We start from the raw sequence: 20,289 nt of genomic DNA, 5'->3' as shown, positions 1-20,289 counted from the left end.
TAACTTTACATCTAAGGGAACTGGAACAAAAAAAGCAGCAAACAAAGCCCGAAGTGAGTAGAATAAAGGAAATAATAAAGATAAGAGTGGAAATAAATGAAATAGTGGCTAAAATAAATACACACACACACACACACACACACACACACACAAATCAATAAAACCAAGAGCTGATTCTTTGAAAAGATAAACAAAATTGACAAAGCTTTAACCAGACTCATCGAAAAAAAAAAAAAAAAAGAGGAAGATCCAAATCAGTACAATCAGAAATGAAAGAGGAGAAGTGACAGCTGACACCACAAAACTTCAACAATTTTGAAGAAAATACTACGAGCAATGATATGGCAACAAATTGGGCAATCTGAAATAAATGGATAAATTCCTAGAAGCATACAATCTTCCAAGGCTAAATAAAAAAGAAATAGAAAATATGAACTGACCAATTATTGCTGGTGAAATCAAATCAGTAATAAACAAGCTCCCAACAAACAAAAGTCCTGGACCAGATGTCTTCACAGGTGAATTTTACAAAACATTCAAAAAAAAATTAACACTCATTCTTCTCAAACTATTTCAAAAAAGTCAAGAGCAGAGAAGGCTCCTAAGCTTATTTTACCAGGGCACTATTACCCTGATCCCAAAAGCAGACAAAGACGTTACAAAAAAACAAAACTGTAGGCTGATATCCCTAATAAACATAGATGCAAAAATCCTCAATAAAATATTAGCAAACCAAATTCAGCAATACATTGAAAAGATCACACACCACAATCTAGTGGGATTAATTCCTAGTATGCAAGTATGGTTCAATATCCACAAATCAATTATTGTGATATACCACATAAACAAATAAAAATAAAAATCATATGGTCATATCAATAGATGCAGAAAAAAATATGTGACAAAAATCCAGCATCATTTATGATAAAAACTCTCAGCAAAGTCGGAATAGAGGGAACATATCTCAACACAATAAAGGCCATATATGACAAACCCACAGCTAATATACTCAATGCGGAAAAGCTAAAAGCATTCTGTTTAAGCTCAGGAACAGGACAAGGATGTCCATTTTCACCACTTTTATTTAACATAGTACTGGAAGTTCTAGTCCCAGCAATCAGACATGAAAAAGAAATAAAAACACCCAAATGGGAAAGGAAGAAGTCAAACTGTCATTATTTGCAGATGATATACTATATATTGAGAATCCCAAAGATTCCAGCAGAAAACTGTTAGAAATAGTACATGAGTTTAGTAAAGCAGCAGGATACAAAATTAATATTCAGAACTCAGGGGCATTTTTATACACCAATAAGGAACTATCAGAAAGAGAAATTAAGAAAACAATCCCATTTACAATTTCATAAAAAAATACCTAGGAATAAATTTAACCAACAAAGTAAAAGACCTGTATTCAGAAAATTATTAGACATTGAAGAAATAAATTAAAGAAGATATGAAGTAATGGAAACATATAACATGCTCATGGATAGGAAGAGTTAATATAGTTAAAATGTTCTTACAAAGCAATCTATAGATTCAATGTAATCCTTATCAAAATACCAATGGCGATTTTCACAAAACTACAACAAATAATCCTAAAACTTATATGGAACCATAAAAGACCCCAAAATACCACAGCAATCCTGAGAAAGAAGAACAAAGCTGGAGGTATCACAATATCTGACATAAAATTATACTACAAGGCCATACTAATCAACACAGCCTGGTATTTGCATAAACACAGACACATAGCTGAATGAAACAGAATAGAGAGCCTAGAAATAAATTCATGCCTATATGGTCATTTAATGTACAACAAAGAACGCAAGAATATACACTGGGATAAAGACAGTTTACTCAATAAATGGTGCTGGGAAAACTGGACAGATATATGCAAAAAATGAAACTGGACCACCATTTTACACTATATAAAAGAATAAACGCAAAATGGATTGAATATTTAAATGTAAGACCCCAAACCATAAAATTCCTAGAAGACAATATAGAAAATAAACTCTCAGACATTACCCTTAGTAATATTTTTACTGATATATTTCCTCGGGCAAGGGAAACAAAAGAAAAAATAAACAAATGGGACTACATCAAACTAAAAAGTTTTTTCACAGCAAAGGAAACCATGAACAAAACAAAAAGACATTATCCTGAATGGGAGAAGTTATTCACCAATGATACATCTGATAAGGGGTTAACATACAAAATTTATAAGGAACTCATACAACTCAACACCAAAAAATCCAAACAATCCAATTAAAAAAAGGGCAGAGGACCTGAATAGATATTTCTCCAAAGAGGACATACAGATGGACAATAGACATATGAAAAGATGCTCAACATCACTAATCATCAGCAAAATGCAAATAAAAATCACAATGAGTTATTATTACCTCACACCTGTCAGAATGGCCATCATCAATAAATCAACAAACAGCAAGTCTTGGCGAGGATGTGGAGAAAAGGGAACTCTTGTGCACTGTTGGTGGGATTGCAAGTTGGTGCAGCCACTATGGAAAACAGTATGGAGGCTCCTCAAAAAATTAAAAATACAATTACCTTATGACCCAGAAATTCCATTCCTGGATATTTATTTAAAGAAATCCGGAACACTAGTTTGAAATGCCATATGCACCCCTACGTTTACTGCAGCACTATTCACAATAGCCAAGCTATGAAAACAACCAAAATGCCCATCAATAGACGATTGGATAAAGAAATTGTGGTACAAATATACAATGGAGTATTACTCTGCCATAAAAAGAATAAAATCTTACCATTTGCCACAACATGGATGGACCTAGAAGGCATTATGCTCAGTGAAATCAGTCAGACTGAGAAAAACAAATACCGTATGATCTCACTTAATATGGAATCTAAAGAACAGAATAAGTGAACAAACAAAACAGAAATAGACTTACAGATACATAGATACAGAGAACTAACTGATGGTTGCTAGATGGGAAGGGGGTTGGGGGAATGAGTAAGACAGGTGAAGGATTTAGGAAGTACAAATTGGTAGCTACTAAATAGTCATGGGGATGTGAAATACAGTATGGAGAATATAGTCTATAATATAATAAATAGGTATAGTGTCAGATAGGTACTAGACTTATTGGGGGGGATCCCTTCATATATTATATAAATGCCTAACTACTATGCTGTGTACCTGAAACTAATATAAAATCATATTGAATGTCAACTATAATAAAAAATATATGTGGTCATAGGATGTAAAGTATAGGATAGGGAATATTGTTAATGGTATTGTAATAGCTATATACAGTGTCAGATAGGTAGTAGATGTGTTCCACAGAGATTTATTGGGGTTAACACTTTGTGAAGTATGTAAATGTCTAATCACTATGTTGTTTTGTATACCTGAAACTAATAATAAGAAAATATTGTATGTTAGCTATATTTCAATAAACATCTTTAAAAAAGATTTTGAATCAAATTATGGTTGATCAGTGTGATGAAATGGTACTTATAAAGAGTTTTAATGATATGGCAAATAGTATATGATATAATATTAAGCCATAGAGGAGTATGCAAAATTAAATATAGAACTTGATTTTTAATTAAGTTAAGTATGACTAGAAGAAAGACTAGAAGAGAAAATGCTAGTGTGTTAACCCTTTGGCCCAGTAATTCCATAGTGGCTGCCTTTGGGTGTTGGGTTAGGAGTGATTTTCCTTTTCCGTATAGGTTAAACATTTTTTTAAGTTAAAGTATACTTGGCTAACAATATTGTATTAGTTTCAGGTGTACAATATAATGATTCCACATTTATATACCTTACAATGTAATCACCAGGATAGATCTAGTAACCGTTTGTCACTGTGCAAAGTTATTACAATATTATCAACTATATTCCCTGTGCTGTACACCACATCCTCATGGCTTATTCATTTTATAACTGGAATTTTGTACCTCTTATTCCCCTTCACCTATTTCACCTGTCCCGCTATTCCCCCTCCCCCCCACCCCGCCGGCAACCACCAGTTTGTTCTCTATATCTATGAGTCTCTTTCTGTTTTGTTTGTTCATTCCCTACTTCCTGGAGAGTAGGTCATTCTGGGATTTCTAGTTCTGGCTACTACAGAGTAACTGGCATCAGGCTTACCATTCTGCTGTTAATAGTTCCAAAAACCTGGATAAAATTTCTAAAACAACTATTTGCAGGCATTAGACCACGGCCGACATAGGGCAATGATCCCTGGGAGAAAGGATGCATGTGAGGTGCACCCCACATTCACACTATCTTTTTCCCTGAGGGTATTTTCCAAGATGCAGTGTGGGGTCTTGCTGGGTAGAGGAAACAGCGGTCATGGTTTGGGGCTGCCAGAGCAGCCAAGATTTGGGAGGCAGGGTCCTATAAAGGAGAAAGCCACAGAAAAGGAGACTGCAAAATAAATGTAAAAGTTCCCCTCAGGTCTTTGGCCAACTCCTAAGCTGCACTGGAGCAGGATGGGACTCTAGAGGTCTAGCAGAGAAGCACATTAAGAGGCTGTACTGCTAAGCAGAGATTTCAGACGCCACACGGTACTGGCAAGATGGAATTTGGAGTTTGGGTCAGACATCTTGATGAGCACCCTGGGCTTTCAATTGAACCTCAGAAATTCCACATTCCAGTAGTAAGAATCATTTCCTACCAACAAGGACCACATCCTAGGAGTAAGGGCAAAATTGAAAGTAACCTGCACTCACAAAGGCTATAATCTAGCCTCAACACAATTACGACAACGGTTCTCACCTGGAGCAATTTGACTCCGTAGGGGACATTTGACATCTGGAGACAGTTTAAGTTGTCACACTGGGGGTGTGATGCTACTGGTGTCTAGTGGGTAGGGGCCAGAGATGCTGCTAAACATCTTATAATGCACAGGATAGACCCCACCACCATACTCCCAATAATGAATGAGCCAGCCCCAAATATCAATAGTTCTGAGATAAAAAATCCTGGATTTAGGTGATCTGTGGGCAACTTAATTGGTTGCTAGAACAAAACTCAGCAATCTTTAGAGGAAGATAACATAATTCAGAACCTCCACAATGTATTATCCTTAAAATCCACCATACAATAAAAATTTACCAGAAAATGTGAAGAAGGAAGGAAAACTAATTGATAATAAAGAGAAAAGAAAACAACCAACACAAGCAGAACCAGAGATAATCCAGATATTAGAGTTAGCAAACAAGGGATTCAAAGTAACTATGGTTGAGATTTTAAGACAGTAGAGGAAAAGACAGACAAAATTAATGAAAAGGGGGACAATTTCCACAGAGATTTGGAATCTATAAAAAAAATTAAATAGCATTCTAGAAATTCAAAATGCAATACCTGAAATTAAGAATTGACTGGATGCAATAGCAAACTGGGAACAGAACATAACATTAGTGAGCTATATGTGAGAAAGAAAACATTAAAGTTTCTAGAAGTAAGCATTTGTTCTTTTTCTAGTCCTTTAAGGTGTAATGTGAGGTTATTTATCTGGGATGTTTCTTCTTTCTTGAGATAGGCGTGTAATGATATAAATTTCCCTCTTAAAACTGCTTTCGCTGCATCCCCCAAATTTTGGTAGAATGTATTTTTATTCTCATTTGTTTCTATGTGTCTTTTGATCTCTCCTCTTATTTCTTCTTGATGCAGTTGTTCTTTAAAAGTATGCTGTTTGATATCCACATAGCTGTGGTTTTTCCTGCTTTCTTTTTGCAGTTGATATCCAATTTCAAAGCCTTGTGATCAGAGAATATGCTTGGTTTGATTTCAATCTTCTTAAATTTGCTGAGGCTAGTTTTATGTCCCAATACATGGTCTACCCTTGAGAATGTTCCATGTACACCAGAAAAGAATATATAGTCTGATGTTTTAGGATGAAATGCTCTATAAATGTCAATGGCTATTTAATGTCAGTGGCTATTTAATGTCCATTTAATCTGATGCGTCATTTAGGGTTGATAGTTCTTTATTTATTTTCTGTTTGGATGATCTATCCATAGCTGTCAATGATGTATTTAGGTTTCTACTATAATTGTGTTTTGGTCAATTTCTCCCTTTAGTTCTGTTAGTAGTTGCTTGGTATATTTTGGTGCTCCCTGATTGGGGGCATAAATATTGATGACTGTTATGTTTTCTTGTTGTATAGTCCCCTTTACCATTATGAAATGTCCACCTTTGTCTCTTGTTACCTTTTTCACCCTGAAGTCTGTTTCATCTGATATCAGTATAGCTGCACCTGATGTTCTCTAAATACCATTTGCTTGGAGTGTCAATTTCCACCCTTTCACTTTGAATCTATGCTTGTCCTTGTAGCTGAGATGTGTCTCTTGGAGACAGCATACAGTTGGGTTTAGTTTTTTGAAGCAATCTGCTACTCTGTGCCTTTTTATTGGTGAGTTCAGTCCATTTACATTTAAGGTGATTATTGATATATGAGTATTTCCTACTGTTCTATCTTTGGTTTTGTGTAGGACTGTGTGTCTATTGTTTCTTTGCCTTTTGTTGTTGTCTATTATTTTAGTGTGGTGGTATTCTATGATTTTTCCCTCTGTTTCTTCTTTTTTTATGTTATATATTTCAGTTCTGGATTTTTTTTGAGTGGCTACGATTAAGTTTATGTAAAAGAAAGATTCATATTTAGAGTATTCCATATTTTTCAGCTTGCTTACTTTCTCCATTCCCTTGTGCCGGTTTAGACCTTTACTCTCTCTCATTTCATGTGGTTTTTTGCACAAGTTATCCCTGTTTAATCTGTGAGTTGATTTCTGTGCTGCAGTAGCAAGTCTTTTTCCTCTTTTTAAAGTGTTTTTTTATTTGTTCTCTATCCTGTATGTTATATTTAAGAGTATAGTGTCCTATTTGGTGTAGGGTTACCATTTCCTGCTTCTCTCTGTTCATAATACTACTCATGGTTTTGCATTATTTGCTTTTTAGTTTCAGGTTGAATACTCTCCTTCGGTATTTCTTGTAGTGCAGGTCGTGTGTTAGAAAATTCCCTCAGCTTCTGTATGTCTGGAAAGGTCTTTATTCCTCCTTCATATCTAAAGGATATCTTTGCTGGATATGTTATTCTTTTTTATTTATTTATTTATTTATTTATTTTTTAATTTATTGGGGTGACAATTGTTAGTAAAATTACATGGATATGTTATTCTTGGCTCATAATTTCTCTCTTTCAATAGTTTGAATATTTGAGTCTACTCCCTCTTGGCTTGTAGATTTTGTACTGAAAAATCTGATAATAATCTAATAGGCTTTCCTTTGTAGATTACCATTTTCTTTTCCCTAGCTGCCTTGAGGATTCTTTCTTTGTCGTTGATTTTTGACAGCTTCAATACAATGTGTCTTGTAAAAGGCCTGTTGGGATTAAGGGAATTAGGCGTTCTATTTGCTTCTTGGATTCGAGGATCCAGTTCTTTCCATTAGTTTGGGAGGTTCTTGTCGACTATTTGTTTGAATATACTCTCTGTTCCCTTCTCCCCTTCTTCTCCTTCTGGTATGCCCATTATTCTTATATTGCTCTTTCTGATGGAGTATGTAACTTCTTGTAGAGTTCTTCCATTTCTTTTAACTCTCATGTCTCTCTTTTCTTCAATGTGTGTCATTTCCAGATTTCTATCTTCCATGTCACTGATTCTTTCCTCCATCTGGTCAGCTCTTTTACCTAAGCTGGCTATTTCATCCTTCATTTCTTTTATTGAGTTCTTAATCTCCAGAAATTCTATTTGGTTTCTTTTTAAAATTTCAATCTTTTTGTTAAGATGTTCATTTTGTTCTTTGATTGTGTTTCTGAGTTTGTGAAAAGGCCTGTCTGTGTTTTCTTGCATCTCATTGAGTTTTTTCAGTACTGCAACCTTGAATTCTCTGTCATTTAAGTCACATATTTCCGTGTCTTTAAGTTCATTTTCTGGAGACTTTTCACTTTCTTTCTGAGCTGCCTTGTTACCTTGGTTATTCATGGCAATTAATGAATTATTATTTCCCTTCCTAGGCATCTACAGGAGTGGGATCTGCAACAGATTGATAGGAAGAGGTCTTTCTTTTGCTTACCAGGAAGTGTTCGTAGAGTGCTTTATTTTCTCTCTCTCATGCTGTAGTGTTATGTTTTCTCTGCACTGTTCTGGCTTCTCACACAATGGGGGGATTCCTTGGAAGGTGGACTACTCCTCTTTGAGCAGGTTGCCTGGGTTTGAGTGTACCACCTCCATGGGGGGATGTGGAGAGCTTCTGAAGTTCCTAAGCTCTTCTTGCACCAGATTCAGGGCCTGTGTGATTCAGTGACTCCGTTTACTCCTGCAGGGATCTGCAGGTAGGTGGGAACAGGGGTGGGGTGGATTGTGAGAGGTGGCTCTGAGCAATGGTGGTGACCACCAGCAGAACAAATCTTGCACTCAAGGCTCTCTCCCCTTTGCCAGAACTAATTGGGCTGCGAGTCAGTGGCTGCAGGTTGCAGTTCTCAGAACTGCAAATATTCTGTTCTTTTGATGTGACACTGCTGCCGTTCTACTTCTAGCACTGGGCAGGTGGGGATGGGGTGAGCTCTGGGAGGGTAAGGAGGGGCTGGCTATATGCCCTGCTTATGCCTTTTGTTCTCTGCTTGGCAGTGAGAGCTTAAATCACAGTTCTCACCCTTGTTTCCTCAGTCTTTGCTTCGAGGTCTCTTCCATGAGCTTTGGGTTCAGCCGTGTTATATGCTGACCCTTCTGGCGGGAGTGTGGGCCATAAGGAGAGCTCTAGAATTCTTCCCTCTCACACTACTGTGGTAGCTCCAGAATGCAGGGAGCTAGGAGCTCTGGTGTGTGTCCCTCCTGCAGGTGGCACAGCCTCCGTCTCCACTCTTCCCTCTTCTTTCCTCCCCTGCTCGCCCAATTTGCCCACCTTTAGATGATTTCAATTGTGTATCTCTTAGGCTTGCCTGTCTGATGCACAGGGAGTTCTTGGTGGAATTATGGCTGTTCAATTTGTTGTAAATTCCAGGGGAGATTTCAAGAGGTTCACCTCACTGCCACCATTTCTATGATGTTTATTCTTCGTTTTTAAAAATTGAGGTAAAATTCACATAATATAAAATGTACCATTTTAACTATTTTAACGTGTACAATTCAGCGGTTTTTAGTACACTCACAGGGTTGTCCAACTATCACCATGCTCTAACTCCAGAATTTTTTCGTCACCCCAAAGAGAAACCCTGTACCCATTAAGCAGTCATTCCTAATTCTCTCTTCCCATCAGCCCCTGGCAACCACTGATTTGATTTTTGTCTGTATGGATTTGCCTATTCTGGATATTTCTTAAAAATTGAATCATACAATATTTGTCCTTTTGTGTCTGGCATAATGTTTCCAAGATTCATCCATGTTGTAGTATGTGTCACTACTTTATTCCTTTCTATTGCTGGATAATATTCCATTCTGTGGCTATAACATATTTTGTTTATCCATTCATTGGTTGATGGACATTTGGGTTCCTTCTGCCTTTTGGCTATTGTGAACAGTGCTGTTATGAATATTCACATATAAGTGTTTGTTTGCACACATGTTTTCAACTCTTGGGTGGATAGGTAATTTGCCCCCACCCAGTTTTGTCGATGATGGGCCAATTTGAAACCATCCGATAGGTGAGTTTTCTAAGAAGGAAAGAGCATGTAGTTTAGTTGCTGCCTGGATGAGGCCTGGGATGGAAAGGGTGCAGAGCACCTTGGTCATACTGTAGAATCCTAAGGGCATAGGACCTCTGGAAAGGAGGACAGGAAAGGGAGAATGCCAAAATGGGATGGTGATGATCTTGAGCTCGTTGGATGGAAGAAGAATGGGGTTTGTCCAGAATTTGTAAAATGGCTGCTGATATTTTCCTCTTTTTATAAGGAAAGGAAAAATCTCTGGTGGGAATGAATAGATGGGCTAAGCGAGGCCCAAAGAAAAGTGAAAATGGTTATGGCTTTGGCTATGTCTTAACAAACTCTTTGCTCTTCCTGGGTGTCTGCTCCTTCTTGTTCTGCCACAGCTTTTAGTGCAGAATCAGGACTAAATCACCATTTCCAGGCCCCAGGGATCTTTTGCCTATACCATAATGTCAACAATCATCAAGGTAGGTGATACTAGATGTACCCGGCAGGTTGCTTTGGACTTGCTGGGCCCCTGGGATAATCTCCACTGTATTGTTATTATGGAAGTGTCTAGAAGGTGAGGGAAAGAGGGAGTTTTCCTTAGTTCAAAGCCTAAAGTCTGTGGTATCTCAAGTGTGTCTTGTTCACCAGGAAATTCTGTCCCTTGCTATGGTTTCCAGGTCCCAGGTAGAGGTAGTCTGGAGCTAGTGCCTTGACAAATTGTGTCTTTCAGCATTGGACCCAGCAACAATGGGGGCAAGAAGAGGTGATGGGATTTTCAAGGGGTTCTGAAACAATTCTCTGTGTTATCTAGGTTTGCTCTTCCTGGGCACTTCTATTTGTTCCTGGGGACATATTTGAGGCAAAGCGGAGAAGGTCCCTACCCATGCCTCAGTACTAGTTGTAGCCAGCCTGTGGATGGCAGATACTGGGTATGCAGGCCAGTGCATGGAAGGTCTGTCTACAGACGCAGAAAAAGACGTGCATGGGGATTACACCTAGGGTGTGAACCTTGGTATGGACTTTGGTATTTGTCCTCTGTCCTTTGCTTCTGCCCAATGTTGAGAAGCCTCCATGGGGTTCTTCTCACCTAAGCTTCCGCTTCCTGTCTCCCACACCAACTCCAAGACCCTTGTGTTGGATTATGACCCCCATCCCCCGCCCCGGGAACAGCTTGGCTTTCTCTGGCTCATTCTGTCTCCACTCCATGCCAGTGAGACTCACAAAGTACAGAGTGCAAAAGGACTACATTGTAAAGCTCAATATCAGATAATGGCCATGTTATGAACAACTCTACTACTCCTGATTTCAAAGCAGTTTCCACACAACCTAAGAGCAAAGCCAGATGGTCTTGTCAAACAGATGAGATATCCAGGGATTTGTGGTCCCTCTTTGTTCTGTGTCCCTCATCTCAGAGAGGCTAAGGGAAGGTCTGAGGGCTCAGAAGGTACCCAGGCAGACTTAGGTGCCCATGTGAAGGAGTTAGTGGCCCAAGGATTGTGAGCAGCATCCTCTGAGGGTGCTGGTTCAAGTCTTCCAGCCTCAGCATGGCAGGATGGTTGGGGTGAACCTCTTCTTTACCATCTCTATTGAAAGTGAGTTGCTCTTCAGTCCTCTGAGGTGGTACCATCTGCCCAAAGTGTCCCAGTGGGATGTGTGCAGAGGTACACACCTGGGCTGGTCTGGTTGAAGAAGGGTGATACTGAAGATGATAGTACAGGAGGGGACCAATGCAAATATGATGGCACCAGCAATGCACTGAAGTTTTGAGGACAGTCTACTCCTGGGAGTGGGTAAGAGGTCTTAGGTGGGAAGAGGGAGCTGCATTATCAGAGTCGACTTCTGCAATGACTGAGATTTGGTCCTTCTTTATGGTGGGAGATCAATGAGGAAGGTGATTTTCAAAGTGGGCTCCCTGGATTGAGAAATAGCATGTGTATGGGAGCTTCCAAGAGAGGGTGCTGTCTGGGGGTTGACAAAGACACCCTGAGAAGGTTTTAGGCGAGCTAAGCCCTGTCAGGAGAGAGGGTTAGTGAGGGTCATCCTGTCAGATCTTCAGGCCAGAAGTGGCAGCTAGAAACTGTTTCCCAAATAGTCACTGAAGGTCACATCAGAGAGCATGGAGGATGACAATGGGAAGGGTCCCCGTATTGTCAAGGACCTGACTCTCTCAGTACTACCTACTTGTCCCAAACTACCTATTTTGTGCTCACTGGTTCACCTGCTACCTAGTGCCGGCGCCTCCCAGGCCAGGCCTCTGCTGCTTGTGGCTGGCAGACTTTGGGGTCCCTGAGGCTGCCCTGAGAAGGTGCTGGTTTCCATGGACCAGGGCATTGGCTTCTATTTAAATTGAAGAATAATTTACTTATTCCAAAGCATTCGAAGTGCTGCAACTTAGAACTTTTTAGTTCTTTTCTTGTCAAAAGCCACTCTGTTTCATGACATTGTTTTGTGCCACTTTAGACAGACCACAACTCCTTTCCTCCAACTGAGATGTGAATGAATGTCTGTCCACATCTCACTCCCTTGTCTCCAGCCCCATGACCAGCACACTTACCTGCACCAGATCTGGCGTGAGGCGCTTGGCCTGCAGCCATTTCTGGAACCTTCCTGTTTTCCTCAGAACACGCTCGATGCTGCAGGTCCTTGAGGCTGCTGCAGAGGCACAGATTCTCCTGTCTGAGATCTCATTTTGGTGTTTGCTGACCAGCCTCAAGATCTCCACAGGGCGCCAAGTTTTGGAATCATCTGAGTAATTTGCAGGGTAAGAAGGCAAGTAGTCCAGAGGCAGTTCGAGGTGCGAGGCCAGCCAGTTGTCAAACCTGGAAGAAGAGCCCTTTTAGGATCTTTCTGGGAGCTGGAGGGATGAAGTAGGGGACAAGTAGGGACCAGCAGAGCCTGAGGGACATTGAGACAGGGGATAACATCTGCTTGTCTGATCCATTCATCCATCCTCCTTAGACTTGGGTGCTCCATATTCTTTCTGTGAGAGGACAATTTTTGTTTCCTCAAACTTAGGAAAGAGTATGTATGATGTCAGAAAAGGTGAAGGAGGTGCATGATATATACAAACTTTATCTTCTTCGTGTAACTGGTACAGAGGACTAGCCATGGCTCTCTGAATTTCTACTCCATGTAAAGACAGTAGCTTTACACATGCTGGTACCTTTGATTCTTCTAATACCCCATATCCACTTTACAGATGTGGAAGCTGAGGCTTACAGAGCTTAAGTACCTTCCTCAAGGTCATAAAATATGTTGCCAAGCAGGGGTGCAAACCCAGCGCCCTCTATCAACAAAACCCATGATCTTTCCCCTTCCCTGCACTGGTTCAAGAAACAGCCCACCCTCTGACCAACAACGGGTCTTGGAACCATAGTTCTTGAAGAGGATTCTGGGCCTGTACCACTGTCTCTCCATATCAAATCCCAAGCAGCTCCATCAATTTTGCTTTCAGTTCAAATATTTGTCATCAGTACCAACCAAATCACAGAGAACAGTGGTTGTTAAACAGTCACCAAACTCAAAGCTATTGGGATCCAGGAGGTATGTAATTTCACACAATGGCCTGGTCAATCTTTAATCCTCTCCAAGGAAGAGGTACTGGCCTGTTACAATCTGCTGATTTCCTAAGCCCCACCTTGACACCTTTCTCCAGTCATTTCTCCTGTTGTGTGCAGATATTTCCATTAGGGAAGAATGCTAAATCTTCTTCTGATTTATGCATGAAAAATTACTAATGTAATATTTACCTTCATTATTAGCAATTGAGGGTCATACTGCAAATGAAAATTAGGCTTATAAGATATGTTATACATTTAATTTAAATACAAATATTTAAATTCTTATTTTTAAGCATTATTGGGCAACCTCATGATAATGAGTTTTGGAACAATCAGCATTTTGATTAGCCCCAAACCCTAGATTGTTTTGTTTCCTCACTTATATGACACAGCTTTACCCTAAGAGACTACAAGCTTTTCAAAGAAGGTGCTGTAGAGGTAACTATTGATAAATACCTTCTGCAATGCAGAGCCATTCAAAATGCAATGGTAGTAGGCACAAAAACTCTGTTTAAGAATATTGCCACAAATTTAGTTAAAAAGACAACATATCATGAACTTGCAATGAGTCAATTTTACTGGAATTTTCAGAACAACCATGGGAAATGATCTTCTGTCCTGGGAAGATAAGGAAGGGCCTAGAACCTTGAGGCAGACATGTCTGCCGGTTTCCTGCAGCTCTTCCTGCTTATGGGGATTCAACCCTTCCCCCTGCCAAGGGCCTGTGACTAAGAATGTACAAATAGGTGGCTCTTTTAGGTAATGATAATAACAACGCTTATTTATAAAACACTTATAGTGTACCAGTCATTAAAAAAATGCTTTATGTGTATTAATTCAGTTAAACCTTTCAACAAACCTGTGAGAGCAGTACTATTATTAACCATACAGATGAGGAAACTGAGGCAAAGAGAAGTTAAATAATTTTCCCAAAGTCACAAAACTAGGAATTGGAAGAATTGGCATTCAAGGTTCCAGAGCTTGCAATATTAACTACTTTGCCATTGCTTAGTCCTCTATAATCCATTTTATGAATTAGATCTTGGGAACAGATTGGTGACATTTTAGAGGTTATAGCTAGTAGAGTCCTTAAAGATTATTTTGTCCTTGCTTTCTTCCCAATCATATTTTGAGGATGCAAAAATTGAATACAACTTGTCTGAAGAGTCACAGGTAATTAATGATAAAGGGGGACAGACCTCAGGGCTCCTTGTCTCCCAGTTGGTGGGAGTGGTGTGGGGATGAACTTCCTGCTCTGTGGGATAAGCTCATTGTCCTTTTGTTCTGTCCCCACTTCCTAAGGAGGCTCTGCTGAGAAGAGGGTACTGATTTGGTAGGTGACCTGTAATGGATGCATGGATGCAAGGTATCCCCATAAGGACAAATAAACAGGTTTCCAAGCCACATTTCTCCTTCATTCAAATGATAATAAATTTATGGCACTGAATGGGAAAAAAATGTATATTCTTACAATTTTGATTACCTACTTTCTTGAATAAAAGAATGTCGTGAGGAACTTGGAAGGTCCCAGATGCCTGAATAGGTAAATGCTATGCCTGCTGCCTCCCAGGATCACATCAAAATTACAACTAAATTATAGAATAATCAACTTTGAGAATCATCTGAAGAGTAGCTGAACAGAACTCCTATAACTAAAGATATAAAGAAGAGGCAACATCAAGACAGGTAGGAGGGGCAGTGACGTGAAACAGGCTGACCCCAAACCCACAGATAGTGGGTGAGCACCAGAAGGGACACCTTGGAGGCAGAGGGTGCCCTGAAAAGTGAGGCATCTCAGTCCCATACTGGGCTCCCCAGCCCAAGGGTCCTGTGTTGGAAAGAGAAGTCCCCACAGCATGAGGCAGTGAAAATCAGTGAGAACTCCATCCATCCATCCCAGTGAGATGGAAGGCAGCTGGAAACGTAGACATCTTCTTAAAAGGCCTGCACACAGACTCACTCACTAGCAAGCACTCAGCCTGGGCTCCAGAGGAGGGGCAGCTGTTTGAGAGGCACCAGAGACATACAGGGAAAGACTGAGTTTTGTGGCTTCAGACTGAGGGCTAGAGGGACAGCCACCATTATCCCTGTTGAACCCGCCTCATGTGTAGTCTACAGGAAGTCACCATCTTTCCTGTGTCGAACCCTCCTCCAAAGAGCCAAATCTGAGACCACGTGGGTCTGGTAAAATTCAAGCGTGCACCACCTTGGTAACTCCCTACATTCCTATACTGCCCAGCTATTGTGGCATTGCCAGAGGCACTCGTAGCTCCTGGGCCACTAGTTACACCCCACAAGCTGTGGAAGGCTTTTACAGTAGTAGACACCATGGCTTGGAGAACTTTTTGTGGCATAAGGCCAGCCACAGCTTGCACTGCAGCCTCTGTTGGGTGGCTTTGGGCATCTGTAGGCCCAAGGTGAGTGGTAGCTGGCCACAGTGTTCTCTAGGTGTTTTGCTGGGTGGCCACAGGCTCAGCACTGGAGCAAGGACTGACTCTACATTAACTTGTGAAAGCCCCCAGCCACACCCCATGACTCCCTGGGACACTGCCCTGTCCAACATGGGTGGCATCACCAGGGGCACTGTTTACACCGAGTCAACTAGCCTGGCCAATGCACATAAAGAGGTTCTTTCAGGGGTGGCCAGGTGGCTCAGGTGGTTGGACTGCTGTGCTCCTAATACCGAGGTCACCAGTTTGATTCCCACATGGGCCAGTGAGTTGTGCCCTCTACAGCTAGATTAAGAACAACTGCTTGATCTGGAGCTGGGCTGTCATGAGTGGCTGTGTGCTGCTGTGAACAGCCGGTGGATGGCAGCCAGCATGAGTGTCTGGTAGCCAGTGTGAGTGGCTGGCAGCCAGCGAGGGATGCCGTGAGCTGCCATGAGCTGCTGTGAATGCCAGCTGGTGTCCAGCAACCAACTGGCTCAGCTGGGTAGAGCACAATGATCATAATACCCATACCAACATGGGCCAGTGGGTTGCGTCCTCCACAACTAGACTGAGAAACAATGGTTTGACTTGGATTTGGGAGGAGGGGAGGGGAGAAGGGGGAAAGGAAAAAAAAAGAGGTTCTTTCAGCAGCTGAGCCTTATGGGCAGCCTGCAGGTGGCAAAAGACCTAGAGGTGACCTGGGTTTTTTGCTAAGCAGCCTCAGGCCCAAAACTTGTGGGAGCTGGCCTTGATGCATAGCGAGGCCACCCCAATATGCCTCCAGGTCTGGCACAGGCATCATCCAACTGCATATAGCTTTGTAGTTCCTATTATGTAGCCCTGGATGGGTCACAGGCAAGGCTGAAATTGGCCTGCATGGGAGCCCCCCAAGAGACACAAGAAACAACACATCCAAAGGCCAGTTTCAGGCTACACCAGATCACTACCCAATTAGCCCCACAAGTGCACACCCAAAGGATGCTCTCAACAGGCATAAGAGTCTGCTGGGACAAACACCCCTCTGAAGGGTCAGCCTCCACACAGCAACTGATACACTGTGGACATGGCCAGTCCTCACTGCCAGTCAGACTGAGAGTCAATACCACCTGCTGATGTGCCAAAAGAATCAAGGCTCAATTACATAAGGACAACACACACAACACACACAAGGAACACTTCTGGAATACACCCACAGGTGATTAGGAAGACTGTGCCACAGGACCACATAGGACACATACTACATAAGGCCACCCAACAAAGACTGAGAAACATAGGAGATATACCTAATATATAGAAGCAAAAACATAGAGGAAGCCAGAATGAGAAAACAAAGTAATATCTCCCAAGTAAAAGAACAGGCGTAAACTCCAGAAAAATAATTAAATGAAATGGAGACAAACAACCTACCAGAAACAGTTTAAAACACTGGTTATAAGAATGCTTAAGGAACTTAGTGAGAACTTCAACAAAGAGATAGTAAGCATAAAGAAGGACATAGAAACCATAAAAAAGAACCAGTCATAAATAAAGAATACAATAACTAAAATGAAGACTACACTAGACAAAAATCAACAGCAAATTAAATGAAACAGAGGATTGAATCAGCGATTTAGGAAACAAGCTATCAGAATACACCCAATCAGAAAAACAAAACGATGGGGCCGGCCCAGTGGCTCAGGAGGTTAGAGCTCCATGCTCCTAACTCTGAAGGCTGCTGGTTCGATTCCCACGTGGGCCAGTGGGCTCTCAACCACAAGGTTGCCGGTTCAACTCCTAGATTCCCTCAAGGGATGGTGGACTCCGCCCCCTGCAACTAAGATTGAACACAGCACCTTGAGCTGAGCTGCCTCCCTGAACTGCCTCCCGGATGGCTCAGTTGGTTGGAGCACGTCCTCTCAACTACAAGTTTGCCGGTTTGACTCCCGCAAGGGATGGTGGGCTGTGCCCCCTGCAACTAGCAATGGCAACTGGACCTGGAGCTGAGCTGTGCCCTCCACAACTAAGACTGAAAAGACAAGTTGAAGCTGAACAGCACCCTCCACAACTAAGATTGAAAGGACAACAACTTGACTTGGAAAAAAAGGCCTGGAAGTACACACTGCTCCCCAATAAAGTCCTGCTCCCCTTCCCCAATAAAAATCTTTTTTAAAAAAAGAAAAAAGAATAAAAAATAAACAAAGATAGTCTAAGGGACTTCAGGGACAACATCAAGCATAACAACATTCACATCATAGGAGTAACAGAAGGAGAAGAGAGGGAGCAAGTGTTTGAGAACCTATTTGAAAAAATAATGATGGAAAATTTCCCTAACCTGGCAAAGGAAATAGACATACAATTGTGTCCAGGAACTACAGAGAGTCCCAAACAAGATGAACCCAAACAGGCCAACACCAAGACTCGTTATAATTAAAATGACAAAGGTTAAAGACAAAGAGAAAATACTAAAAACAGCAAAAGAAAGACAACTAGTTACTTACAAGGGAGCTCCCATAAAACTATCAGCTGATTTTTCTACAGAAACTTTGCAGGCCAGAAGAGAGTGACAGGAAATATTCAAAGTGAGGAAAAGCCAGGGCCTACAATTAAGACTACTCTACACAGCAAAACTATCATTTAAAATTGAAAGAGAGATAAAGTGCTTCCCAGACAAGACAAAGCTAAAGGAATTAATCACCACCAAGCCAGTATTACAAGAAACGTGAAAGGGACTTCTTTAAGAAGAAGAATGGGAGAGCAAACAAACAAACAAGAGATCAAAAATATGAACAATAAAATGGCAATAACTATGACCTATTAATAATCACTTTAAATGTAAATAGATTAAATGCTCCAATCAAAAGACATAGGGTAGCTGAATATATAAGAAAACAAGATTCATACATATGCTGACTACAAGAGACCCACCAGAGATCAAAAGACACAGGTAGACTGAAAGTAAAACGATGGAAAAAGATATTTCACAGAAATGTAAACAAAAGAAAAGCTGAAGTAGCAATATTTATATCAGATGAAATAGACTTTAAAATGAAGACTATAATAAGAGACAAAGAAGGACATTACATAATGATAAAAGGATCGATCCAAAAAGAGCGTATAACCCTAGTAAACATCTATAACCCAACATAGGAGCACCTCAATATATAAAACAAATATTGACCAATAGAAAGACAGAGATCAACAGTAACACAATCATAGTAGGAGACTGTAGTACCCCATTGACACCAAAAAGACATCTTCCAGACAGAAAATAGAAAAGGAAACAGCAGACTTAAATGACACATTAGACCAGATGGATTTAATTCATAATTTTAGAGCCTCTCACCCCAACACAGCACACGTTCTTTTCAAGTGCCATGATATATTTTCCAAGATAGACCACATATTAGGCCACAAAACAAATCTAAGTAAATTAAAGAAGATTGAAATTATATCAAGCATCTTCTGTGACCACAGTGGTGTGAAACTAGAAATCAATTACAGGAAAAAAAACAAAAAACTGAAAAACGCACAAATACATGGAGGCTAAATAACACCCTTCTGAACAATAAATGAGTTAACAATAAGATCAAGGATGAAATCAAAAGATACTTTGAGACAAAAGAAAATGAAAACACAAAGACCCCAAATCTCTGGGACACAACAAAAGCATTCCTAAGAGGGAAATTCATAGTAATGCAGTCCTACCTATAGAAACAGGAAAAATCTCAAATAAACAACCTAACTTTACACCTAAAGAAACTGGGTAAAGAACAGCAAAAAAAGGTCAATGTGAGTAGAAAAAAAGGAAAAAATAAAGATCAGAGTGGGAATAAATAAAACAGAGTCTAAAAAAGTATGATACAAAATATCAATGAAACCAAGAGCTGATTCTTTGAAAAGATAAACAAAATTGACAAACCTATAACGAGACTCATAAGCAAAAAAAGAGAGAGGATCCAAATAAATAAAATCAGAAATGAAAGAGGAAAAATGACAACCGACATCACAAAAATACAAAAAAATTTTAAGAAAATACTATGAGAAATTATATGGCAACAAATGGAACAATCTTCCAAGGCTGAAGCAAGAAGAAACAGAAAATCTGAACTGACCAATTATTACTAGTGATATCAAATCACTAATCAATAAGCTTCCAACAAACAAAAGTCCTGGGCCAGATGGCTTCATAGGTGAATTTTACCAAACATCCAAAAGACAAAATCTATTCTTCTCAAGTGATTCCAAATTATTCAAGAGGAAGGAAGGCTCCAAGCTCATTTTACAAGGGCACCATTATCCTGATTCCAAAACCAGACAAAGACTACAAAAAAGAAAACTATAGGCTGATATCCCTGATGAACATAGATACAACAATCCTCAACAAAATATTAGCAAACTGAATTCAACAATACTTTAAAAGATCATGCACCACAATCAACTGGGATTCATCCCTGGTATACAAGGTTGGTTCAATACCTGCAAATCAATTAATGTGACGCACCACATAAACAAAATGAAAAATAGAAACTGTACGATCGTATCAATAGATGCAGAAAAAAGCATGTGGCAAAATCCAGCATCCATTTATGATAAAAACTCTCAGCAAAGTGGGAATAGAGTAGACATATCACAACATAATAAAGGCTATATATGACAAATCTACAGCTGACATAATACTCAATGAGGAAAAGG

The 20,289-nt window shown here is 40.2% G+C and overlaps 1 protein-coding gene across 1 annotated transcript in view; it reads right to left on the bottom strand.

Annotated features, from left to right (window-relative positions):
- DIPK2B (divergent protein kinase domain 2B) overlaps positions 1-20,289 on the bottom strand; it is a 65,082-nt gene that overhangs the window by 27,341 nt on the left and 17,452 nt on the right. The window contains 1 exon segment of the mRNA XM_033121953.1: positions 12,181-12,445. Within this exon segment, the coding sequence (XP_032977844.1) occupies positions 12,181-12,445 (265 nt within the window).

This window comes from Rhinolophus ferrumequinum, chromosome X, assembly GCF_004115265.2.
Source record: "Rhinolophus ferrumequinum isolate MPI-CBG mRhiFer1 chromosome X, mRhiFer1_v1.p, whole genome shotgun sequence".
Lineage (NCBI taxonomy): Eukaryota > Metazoa > Chordata > Mammalia > Chiroptera > Rhinolophidae > Rhinolophus > Rhinolophus ferrumequinum.
This window is presented reverse-complemented; position numbering and strand designations above follow the sequence as displayed.